The sequence below is a fragment of the Colossoma macropomum genome, unplaced genomic scaffold (assembly GCF_904425465.1).
Source record: "Colossoma macropomum unplaced genomic scaffold, Colossoma_macropomum, whole genome shotgun sequence".
Taxonomy (NCBI): Eukaryota; Metazoa; Chordata; class Actinopteri; order Characiformes; family Serrasalmidae; genus Colossoma; species Colossoma macropomum.
Window position 1 is genome coordinate 36,358,945 of NW_023494787.1, and position 12,092 is coordinate 36,371,036.

A 12,092-nucleotide genomic window follows, 5' to 3' on the forward strand; every position below is an offset into this window, starting at 1 on the left:
CACCAAGTTAGAAGTTAGAACTATTTAGTTTTCACAATGATGTCTTGTTTCAGTGAATGCAATTACTGCTTTCATTTATTCAAGTCAAGTCAAGAGGCTTTTATTGTCATTCCATCTGTGTGCACAGTACACAGTGGAGCGAAATTTCGTTCCACCAGGACCATGGTGCAACTGGGGATGCACGATGATGTCAGATTTAAATCAGCATCAGCAGACAATTTTATATCTAAATTTTATATCTTGTTTTTAGATCTAAAATTTGTGGACATTGGACCAATGTTTAGTTCTGACTGATAATTCAAACCAATATTTGATGATGCATTTAACATATTTATTGTATTAAGCAATGCTTATAATAATGAGCAGTAAACTAATAACATATCCTTTTTGATTACTGTTTATTTATTACTACATACATATAGTGTTATTAGGGATGCACTGATAGGGGAATAATCAATACATTAAATGCATAATCAAATACAAATTTGAAATACATGTCAAATCTAAACTCAGGTCACTGAGATGCCATAGAATCACCCTAGTAATCACCTTGGATACTATTGCAACTATCTAACCACAGCCTAGCAACCACCATAGACACCATAGAAACTACTTAACAACAGCTGTGAAATCACTAATAATAATAATTAGTAAACAAATTGCAAAAATGTATTTATTACTGTTTATTTATTACTGTTTATGTAGCGGTATGGATGTTTGAGTCTATGTGAGATTACTTAACAACTTGATGCAGGTTCGGACACATGATGATTTAGATATGCAATTTGTATCATTAATTGAATTATTAGCTTACCTTTTAGTGCCATTAACCTCTTAGCATTAATGCAAAACTTCAGAAGTGTCCTGGGTTGACTAGAAATGTGGTAAAGGGGAAATTATGTAAATAGTTCCTGATAGTGTTAGTACACCTCTTGTATAATTACAATGGAAACATCTCATAATGAGGTTTCTTTTGAAATCACAAGTTGTTGTGATGGTGTTTACAGTTCAGTGAGAGTGGCCTAACAATAATTTAAGCAAATTTATTAACAATAACCCTCACAAAGGCACATGAGGTGTGTGCATGTGAGTGTTTGAGTGTATTTGTGTGTGAGTATTATTCTAGTCAGACACCAAGACTGTGTGATTGACTAGGACGAGTCGAACTGGTCCACTTGGATTTTTACATATGACAGGCGACGATAACAAAATTCCTTTGAAGCCACACGACTGACAGATAGACACATCTATGACAGCAGTAATTATGTTTATGTGTGTCTGTTCTTAAGAATAATAATAATAATAGTCATAGGAATAATAATATGTTTTATTTATACAGTGCCTTTCCAAGCTTAGGGTCACTTACAAAACCAATGGTGGGAAAAATACAAAGATACAACAGACATCACAGCAAGTACTAAGATAACAAAAGTAAAGAAAAAAAAGCAATAAAAATGCAAATGTGTTTTAAATTTAAATGTTCCTAAAATCCTGCAGTGCTGTGCAAAAGTCTGAGAACCCTTTGTTTATTTAACACAACCTTAACTTCAACCCTGACTCTTCACCTACTCCTAAACCTAACCCTTACCATAATGGTGTTGATAATCAACTATCACCAGAATGTTTGTTAATAATTTAGGTGGTAACACTTTATTTGGATGGTCCACTGTAGATGCTTTGTAGATGCTCAGTTTATCTTTAACTAACATTCAACTAAATATCTATTAAATGCAACTGAAGTTGTGTGTGAAATGTTCTATTAAATCTAACCCTAAACCTAATCGTAACCTTAACCTCAAGGCAAAACCTACACCTACTCCTAGACCTTATCCTAATTTAATGTTGTTGATAATTAACTTTAGTATCACCAGAAAGTTTCTTAAGTTTGTAAGTATCTGTAGATGATCTATAGGGGCCATCCAAAGAAAGTGTGACCATTTAGATTTTTGTAGGTCATCAAGTGTGACCATTATTTTTTTAACATTTTTCCTGTTTTTCCGCTCATTTTATTTTTTTGTTTTTCCCTGTGCTTAAGCACGTCTAACCTCCTTAGAAATATGTCCTTAAAAACTTGTCCTTAATGGCTGTTTTAAAAGGAAACTATAAAAATGAAGGGTCTCAGATTTTTTGCACAGTACTGTACATCAACTATATTCACCACTTACTGATAGCATCTTCTGGTGAACCTATTATAGATAACTTCTCTGTTCCCTATCTCTCATTCCTTTCTTCATGTTTCTCTTTTGCCATCTGTCTCCTCTGGTCTCTCTTCCTCTATTATGCAGTTATGTAGATAAGCACTCGCCTCTCTTGCTCTGCTATCGCTTTTATCATAACCAGAGCCCGACAATGCCTGAGCCAGTAATAATACAAGGAATGAAGGGATTTCTAACTAATGCATTTTATCTTGCTTATATTTCAAAGGCAGCTGTAAGGACAACAAAAGGCCTAGTACTGTGGCCGTCTAGGATGTGATAGCATTATTCAAAATGTAGAAGTGTTTATGTGCCCTCTTTTGCACTTTTCCCTCTGTCTATCTTTGATTTGCGAGATAAAATATGTTCCATTTATTTATTATCTCTCTCTTTCTCTCTCTCTCTCTCTGTCTGGCTCAGATGAGTTTAACCCCAAGATTCCCAAACTGGAGAAGAGCGTCAGCGGCAGCAGTCCTTCTCGAGACCGGCTGTTGATCACCGTGGCAACATTGCTCCTAGCAGCCCTCTTTGTCTCCTAGCAACTGTATCCGGTATGGCATGGCAGAGCCAACCTTGGGATCAATCCAAGTGAGGGATCAATCAGAGAATAGCGAAAACTAGTAGAACTTTGATAGGGAAACTTAACTACAGACCTTCTGCACCCAAACAGTGGCCTTTGGCACAGAGAGTTGGACACCTACCGAAATGAATGGAATCAAAATGCCGGCACTTGGATGAATGAACCTTGTGAACTTTGCCTTTTTGATGAAACATCTACTCTATCTTCTCCCTAAGATATAGACAGAAGAGGAAGACCTCGAGTGGAACACCGAAGGCTTTCTCCTCCAGCTGTATCTGGATTGTAGTGGGCTCTTTGGATCTCATGCTGCTTGTACAGTTCTCCAATTCTTGGACTTGCCAAGTTATGCTGACAAAATAGCTACATCTACTGCAGGACAGTCAAGCTGACAGATTCAAGGAGCAAGACTCAGTGGCCATTTTTGCTGCTTCTCAGCAACATGGCTTCTGTTTGTAATGGAAATATATAAGCACCTCTTAGTCATCGCTTATGTGTTTCTTGAACTGGAATGACTACGTTCAGCAGCTCAGTGTGAAGGTGGCCATCAGCTGCTGATTTAAGATGAGCAGGAAGTTCATGAACCTACTAAGTTCAAACATGCTGATCTTGGATCAGCAGCCTGAGGTCCGTCCTGGGTCACATTACCATCCTTGTGTGGCATGTTTTGACCAAAACACTCCACTGTCTGCGTATCCTCTTTCCACCACACGTCAGAAGAAACTGAGAATTGAGTCAGACTTGTTGATAAAAAGGAAATGAGCCTGTGATTGGCCCGTGCCTGAGAAGGTATGTCACTGTTTAGTGTAGCGAGCCTTTTGTAAAAGCGTGCGAGTCGTAAACTGCAGTTCACCGTTTTATATCGTAGAATTGCAGCACGGAATTCCTTTCTACTGTACAGTTCACATTTAGCAAAATCGCTTCATTCGCATATCATTGGTGCTTTATTTATTGACCCACAGTATTTATTTCTGGTTTTGTGAAGGTTTGTTTTCCTCAGGGGTTCTCCCAGAAAGCGAATCCCGATTTTGCCAAATACCAAAATATTTTGTTTGTTTGTTTGTTTTGGTGTGTTTTTGTTTCTTTTTTTAGGTCTCATACATGGAAATGTGCCAGCTATTTCAGCTCATCATTGTGAAATTTCACCAAGCCAGACTGACAGGAAAAAAAAAGAAAAAAAAAGACTAAGATTACTTTAGTACAGTTAATGCATTTAGGACAACGCTCTCCCGCAAGAGTTAGGGCTGGTTTAGAGGAACGTAAAGAACTGAGTTTGGAACAAAAAAAGAGCTTTGCTCATATTGCTGCACTACCAGTCTTACATACAACTTCAAGAGCGCTTCGAGTGTGTGTTTATATGTGTGTACGTGTGTTACGAGTGTGCACTTTATGGCGGACGCGTGCGAGTGAGTATGCACATTTTAGCATTTTCGTATTTGTTTAGGTACACATTTGTAGGTTTTCAATATGCAAGCGTGTGTGAGACAGCAAGAGAGTTTTTGTGGGGGGAGGTGATACTGAAAGCATTTATCGTTGGGAACAACAGTACCAGTCGTGTTTACCTTTGAGTAGAATGACTAAACCATGTCAAGAAATCATGAATGATAATGAGAATGAAATTGACAATAAACCATTCTACTTTTAACTGGCTTCTGTCTCATTCAATCAGTGCCTACAGTCATCTGTTAGCATTGCCAAGTAGTATTTTCTTAGGGTTCGGCCAATAAGACACTTTTGTGATATCATTGTCCGTTGTCAACTGTGAATTGTGAAATATAGTGGGGTCAAAAAGTCTGAGACCTTCTCTTTTGCATTCTTTTTCAGAGGAGGACCAGTTATGTAATATTAGTGTGTTATTTGACTGGCTGATTTGGGATAAAGGATCTGTGTAATTTAACTAAATTACCCCAAATAGCCTGGGTTGAAACATCATTGCACTTCAGCATTATGCGACAGTCACCACACTTCCGCACAATAACAGCATGTTGTGCGACTAAAAAACCCAAAACACAACACTGGATGAGGGAGGAGACTTTACATCTCATTGTGGGGTGACATCTGTTATCAACAGCAAATCAAAATGATTGTGCATAATCATTGTTATTATTGTTGATTTCAGTAGACTTGTCTTGAGGATTAAGGAACTGGGTCAAATCCAGCTCCATTTTAGCTGTTAGCCTGGTCTTCAGATCACAAATTAAGAAAAGAAAAAAATTGCTGCACCTTTTTCTATTACCTGGTTTTGTTATTTCATTACTGGTATATTGATTTGAACAGGACTGCTATTACTGAGGGAGCTCTGACTTCACCAAAGTATCGAAGAATTATTACTTAGCAGGCTTGTAAAAACTGCAGACATTGCAGATTCATACTGGATTAAAATCACAAATCTTGTTGATAATCTCTCAAATTACAGAACTTGTCCAAGTAAAACTAAACCAAATAGGGCTTAATACAATTTTTTTCATTACAAATAATATCAGCATAACAATTTGAGTGAAAAGTTAAATTCTTGAAATATTTCAGAATTTTCTAGTGTTCTTCCCTTTTCTGATTTACTCTGATCACTAACGGTGACAAAAGCCTCTGATTAGTATGTCAAATCCACCTGAGAGTCATCTGAACACAAGCTTCAGTGGCAGGAAAAAGAAAAAAAAAATCGGACCATTGTCTGATCATGGTCAATTCACAAATTTGCTTAAATTTGAACAGTGACCAAGAAATAGTGCAGAATCTTGAATGTTAAATCTTAATTTTGTTTGTTAGAACGTTTCTTTGTTTTAATATTTTCCAAAATCTCAAACTTTATTTCCAGTATTAAATGAAAACCATCCCAGGTTTTCAGTGTGGTCTCAGACTTTTGAACGTGTGATTGTCACTTCTCAGTGTTTCTCACAGTCTTAAATGGACCATGTCCTCCATTGATCTTGTATTTTATTTTCTCCCTGAGGTCCACTTTTCTTCGCATTTATTTACCAAAAGCAGTCATTCATTTTTAATTACCATTGTCTATCATCTCTTCATCGCTTAGGATTAAACCGGCTGTTTTTGCCACTGTGTCTTTAGGGTATATGGAAATGCCTCTATTCTAATTGGCTGCTCTGTTTTGTGTCTCATTCAAGAAGCAGTCCTGGCAGGAACACTCCTTATAACTTTTACAATGGATGCTTCAAGCTAAACTGCTGTAGGCTTAATAGGCTGACATATGTAAATATCACAATATCACAACAACAATAAATTTAAAATGGGCTATTTTAGCAGCAATCTCCATACAGGGATTGTGTGGACTGTGGCAGAACGAGTACATTTTGAAACTTTAATAATGTTTAAATATTACATCAAATTTCATACAAACAAGGAAAAATCAGTTTTCATGAAATGGGCCCTTTAAATAATAGAAATGCTGTAGCTCTGGGGTGGTGCTGGCCAGAATTCTTAGCGCTGCTTTCTGTTAATTAACTCTTATTAGGACTACAAGCACCCAGTGCTGGAACCCCATTATGATTGTTAAGATTATTCTTCTTCTTTATCCGCTTCTTCTTCTTCATTATTAAAACTTATATAGCTCTAACTCAGAAACACTTAAATCAAAATTTAATTCTGTGTTGAGAACCAGGTTTTAAAAGAATATAAGGTCTAATTTCTCAGGTTTATTGCCAGTGAAAACTTTCGGACTCTCCTGTTCATCATGAGATTTGTGATAACATCTGGATTTGAGAAAGAGTTTAAAGAGAAGAAGATTCAAAATAGAAAAAAGTGTTTTATTCTATAAACGTTTCTGTTAATACTACAAAATTACTGTTTGTGAATCTGCTTGTGAAGAAATCCAAGACCATTTCCAGTTGTACAGAATATTGGTTTGACAAGTTTTGAATTGAATGATAATAGTCTTGGATTTCTTCACAAACAGATTCACAAACATGTGACATTTGTTAAACATAACTCATATATTTCTTCTAGATTTTTTCCCATAAATGTTGAGGACATCTTTTTATTAACTTTGTCTCATCAACAGTATGCTTTAGCTTAGGATGCTTGACTGTGGGAGTTTTTACATTTCAGCTGTCCCATTTTAATTTCATCATTTTCATTGGGGTAAATGTGTTGCTTGTGAAAAGTAAACATATGCTTCATAGGGAAGTGATGGATTGGTTGTTGGGTTTATGTTAACCTGTGTTCTCATGAATATGTGCAAAATCTTGCTATTGTTTTGTCTCAAATGGAAAAGAATATGCGATTATGGCAGTGATGTGCCCAACACCGTGGTTAGTATGCTACTATTGTGGTGCTGCACAGCCCTCATGTAACCTGCTGTGATATCGTAAAAACATCCCTGAACATCCAAAAAAAAGCAGCCTGGTTGAAGCTGGGCTGATAATCTTGATGATCTGGACCTGCTAAGAGCTTATTATTGATTTGTTTAACCAGAGTGAAGATAAAATATTCCTATTTGTTTTTTTTTTCCTGTTTAAAATGGTAGCTTGAAACAAACTGAATGAAAAAAATAGCTTTGTTAGATCACAATCTTTACATGTCAGATAAATTCAGAAACTGTGTTTAAGCATTATGAACAGAAAAGAGCAAACAGCATTTTTTTCTGTTTGCCTTAAAGGGGAACTCCACCAAATATTCAAAATTTCTATATAATTAAATGGCTGAGATGTAAACCATGTCTTTCACAGTAGTTTGATGTGAAATGCTCTATTCTAGAGAAACACACTAAGTCAGAATTGTTCACACTGATGGTGTTAGGAACTAGACATCTGAAAAGTTTGATGCCCCTAAAAGCATCCTAACAGAAAGTTAATACACAAAGTGATTATGAGTAATCTGCCTATTGCCTAAGACATTGTTTATAATAGTTTTGTTTTACAAGCATTTTGGCCTAAAACTTTTTGTTAATCCATTCATGGCGAATACATGCAGGGTATTGTACAGCAAAATAGTCCTGCAAAACATTTCTTTTAGATTTTCCACTATTTTACCAACATAAACATAACATATAAAAAACTTATGTAGGTTTATTAAGGGCTTTGGATAGTAAATAAAATGGTTATATTTGTATTGTAGACATTGTGACCCCTGGTTCCTATCACCACCACTGTTAAGAAATCTGTGTCTGTAGCTTTCTCTACAACAAGCCATTTTACATAAAACCACTCTGAATGACCTATTTACATCGCAATGACAGAATTATGTAAAAAATTTTGAACATTCAGTGGAATTCCCCTCCAAAGGATTAACAGTGGGCTGTGGTTCCAAGTTCGCTTAAGTGTACCTTTATTAAGGGAACATAATTGTACCATATTCCGCTGCTATCATTATTATAAGTTGGACTTAAGTTGACATATTTATTGTTCTTTTTAAAAAAGCTAGGAAAAGGTATAAGTATGCCTATTGTCTCATGGGAAAGTTAATATAGTGCACTTTTAAACCTCTTTAAAGTATACATTTGGACTTTGAGGACTATTGTACATTATTTGGACCTTGAGGGAGACAGACTTACCTGTACATTACTCTTTTTCTGACAGTGCTCAAGTGCCTCTGTGTGAGAATGCCACACTTGTTAGTTAACAGCATTGTTTGCAACTATGTTTCTCTGTGTTTCAGCTCTGGGTTCCAGTGTGTGCATCATTTTACTGATCAACAAATGCCTTTGGTTTGGCTCATTGGATAAACCCGACTGGCGTTTCATTACAAGTTCTGTCTCTTTCTCAGTCTAGCCGACGCGTCTGTCTCTCGCTTCTTATCTCTCATTCTGCATTCTGATCTGACTGTCTGGCTTTTTTTCCCTCTGCCTTTGTTTTTCACCCAGACATACTTATGCAAATTCAAGAGCACGAGACGTACACACCGTACATCTGTTTACATCAACACACACTTGCTCACTCACAAATGCTTAGACATGAAAATGCATCAAAGCAGCTCATACACGTCCCTCCCTCCGCCTTATATTACAATGTGATTCAGTTAGACCACCCTAATGCAGTACGACTGAACACACACTGCATACCAGTGTCTCTTTTAACTCTACCACCTTTTCCTCTCTCTGTCTTTCTTTTTCTTCTTTCTCTCTCCCTTCCTCTCTCTCTCTCCATCTCTGCATCTCTCTTTTCTTTCTCTTTGTCTCTCTCTTTCTCTCACACTCTTTGCCTCTCTATTTGTGCCTCTTTTTTTCTTCTGCCTCTTTAAGTCTTTCTCACGATCTCGCTCTTCATTCTCTTTATCTCTCTCTCTCTCTCTCTCTCTCTCTCTCTCTCACTCTCTGCCTCTCTCTCTAATTTAGCTGCTCCTCAGATGAGAGGAGATAACAGTGACAATAGAGAGAGATGTACTGTCATGATAAAGTCTTACTGACTTTACCAAGAAACTCCCAGAATGAACACAGATACAAACAAAACAGATTACATATATAGCCTATTGTAGCAGTGTCTTTTTGAATTGGTGGAACTACAAAGATGACACCAGATTAGGCTGAAAGAAGAGTGCTACACTGTATGTCCAAAACGAATATATCCAGAGTATAATAAGCATGCGTAAAGTACTCTCTTAGCATTTTATTGCAGTGTTACTGATATTTGAAACTCTTTTTGGGTGCTGTGGCAACAACTGGCTTAGCTGGTTTATTATGTACACCTAGCTATACTCATTGGGTTGTATCTCCAAGATGACAACTTTACAGGAGAAGCAAAAAACCTATTTTACTTTTAATGCAAGTCAATGGAACCAGACCTTTTTCCAAGTCATTTTGGGCCATTTCTTTTGGTCCATTCTTCATGGAATTTACAAACAATGTAAAAGACAGCATTTTCAAATTATGCCAACAACTGAAAAACAACAAAAGCCGAGGAATGGGCATTAGGGTTGGAGGACCTCCTCAGAAATAATTTCTTGAATAGCTGTGTACAGTAGAGAATAACACCATCCTCACCAATAAGCTAACTGCAAGGCCATAACTTTGGGTTGAACATTGGTGAGATTGATCAGGACCTTCTTTATGGGGATGCAATAGCTGTAATGGTTGGTACAATATTATTAGTTATCTGGTGATATAAGAGGGTGTATAAACACTACCCAGTTTAAAAAATTATCTTGTGGGCCACATCCCTGGGTTTGTTCTGGCCTGGTATACGGCTGGGACCTCAGCTCAGATCTGGCCAACACACCGTAAAGTAAATTGAACTAATGAATGTGACCCAGGTCTGGCCAGTATACTGTAAAGTGAGTAGAACTAATGGCTGTGGTCTTGTCTGCTTGTGGGCCACATGCTTGCATTTGTTCTGGCCTAGTATTCAGCTGGGTCCTCAGCCCAGATCCAGCCCACACACTGTAAAATAAGTAAAACTAATGAAAGAGGTCCAGATCTGGCCCACATACTGTAAAGTGAGCATATTCAAAAGATTATTAAATCTTAACGATCAATAGGTCTCACAAGTTATTTCACCTGATTTTGGTTAAATAAATAAAAACAAAAATAAATGAGGAAAAGCAATTTCCTCTCTGTAATCTTCGTACAACTTCATAGACATGCACTGCTGGCCATTCTGCCGACAGCCTACTTTGAGTCAATGAGTTCTATGATTTCCACCATAATCATAAATATAACATAAATCATAAATACATTATAAATATATTTTTCACAGCATTTTTGGGCCAATTTCAAACCATGGCAGACAAAACATTCTTGAATAAAGGGGAGGGGCTGCTGAAGTATAGGTGCAATTTGACCAGTCTTGGCACCATTCAAGTGGGTTTAAAGTATAATGTCTTTTTAAATTTTATTTTAAAACAAAGCTAACATAAAAAGCTCAACAAAAAAAACACATAATTTTTTCCATAATTTTGGAGATATATGGTTGTATAAAGTTGGGATACAGTAAATCTTTCCTGATAAGGTTTTACCACAAAACTTTGGTCAGTTATCATCATCAGTAATTATACTGCGCTTTCCCTCCTTTCTGTTTTATTGTGTACTAGGCGATGTGCTCACATTGCTGCTGTCGCTAGTGATTTTAAATGCTAGAAATGTATAGGGTATCAGTGAATGTTCCATCCACAGTTTGGATGCTGTGAATATAATAGTAGCTGTCTCTAGAGACTGACACGCTGAAATTGTCCGTAGATACAAATACATAGATGCTGCAATGGCTCGTTCCTCAGAGATAAAGGCAGAGAGGGACGTTCTTGGCTTTGAGATGCCTTTCCCTTTCTCATGGCAGGTTGTTTGGCCTTGGGTATGGGAGGAAAAAAGTTCATCTAAGGCCTACCTGCCCCAAACCAGTCTAATCACATGAACAACAACTGCGCTGATTACATCTGACACTAAACATGTAAATGTCAACATTTTATTACCACAGGGGACGTGTTGCAATCCCAACAATGGGTGCTTAAAGTACTCTCACTGCTCACTCAGGTACAGGAATTGACTTCAATTCAAATATCGTGGCCTGCCTTCTCTAATTAACTGAAGCAGATTGCCAAAGTCATTACAGCACCTATTGCTGTAGATACACACTGTTCACCATGGTAACGTCCAACATTAGTAGAAAATAACAAAGCCTCAGTATGCTTGTTCAGGCAATGTCAGGGTAATTTAGCGTTTAGCACCGAAGCTCACATAACATGTCAAGGTTTACCAACGGCATCTGCGCATGTTTAAATAGCACTCAGGCATGAAAGTGTTTTGGATTCACACTCAGTAAAGTGTCACAGTGTATCTTACATTGGCTCAATTATTTAGTAGTCTCTTCAAACAGTGCAGCAAATGCATATCAAAAGCTGCAGGTCAGTGTTTCGCATACTGTAGTCAACCGCATCTGCATTTAAAAGCAAATCTTATTGAGTGCTATCGTGTTGCATGCCATGATGTAAGCCAGAAAATGTTACAGGCTAAATGTATTTGGCTTAATCAGATCCTTTTCCTGTCAAATTCAGTCCAACAGCCTGCATCTGCAGAAAATCTTCCTTATACCTACCTTGTACTTCCACTCCCTGGCCACTTATTGGGCATTATTATTAGGTATTATTCAAAAGTCAGAGACCTTTTGTTTATTTCATTTCCAGACACATTTCCAGCCATTAAGTACAAGTTATTCATTTTTCAGAAGGATATTTCTAAGGAAAAAAATGATTAAGAGATTCTTAACAACTGTGCAAGACCACTGACCACTGAAACTATCACCATCAGATGTAAACAAAGTCATTCAGAATGGTTTAATGTGAAACGCTCCATTCTAGTGAAATTCTGAGTCAGAATTGTTCACAGTGGTGGTGATAGGAACCAGACGCCCAGTTTAATGCCTCTAAAAGCTCCCGCTCAG

At 37.2% G+C, this 12,092-nt stretch overlaps 1 protein-coding gene across 2 annotated transcripts in view; it reads left to right on the forward strand.

Annotated features, from left to right (window-relative positions):
* The window catches only part of efna3a (ephrin-A3a), a 147,190-nt gene extending 142,773 nt beyond the window's left edge, over nt 1-4,417 (forward strand). For both annotated transcript variants that reach the window (XM_036567169.1, XM_036567170.1), the window contains exon 6: nt 2,616-4,417. In XM_036567169.1, coding sequence (XP_036423062.1) covers nt 2,616-2,734 — 119 coding nt within the window. In that variant the 3' untranslated portion in view covers nt 2,735-4,417. The remainder of the gene's footprint in view (nt 1-2,615) is intronic.
* The last annotated feature ends 7,675 nt before the right edge of the window (nt 4,418-12,092 follow it).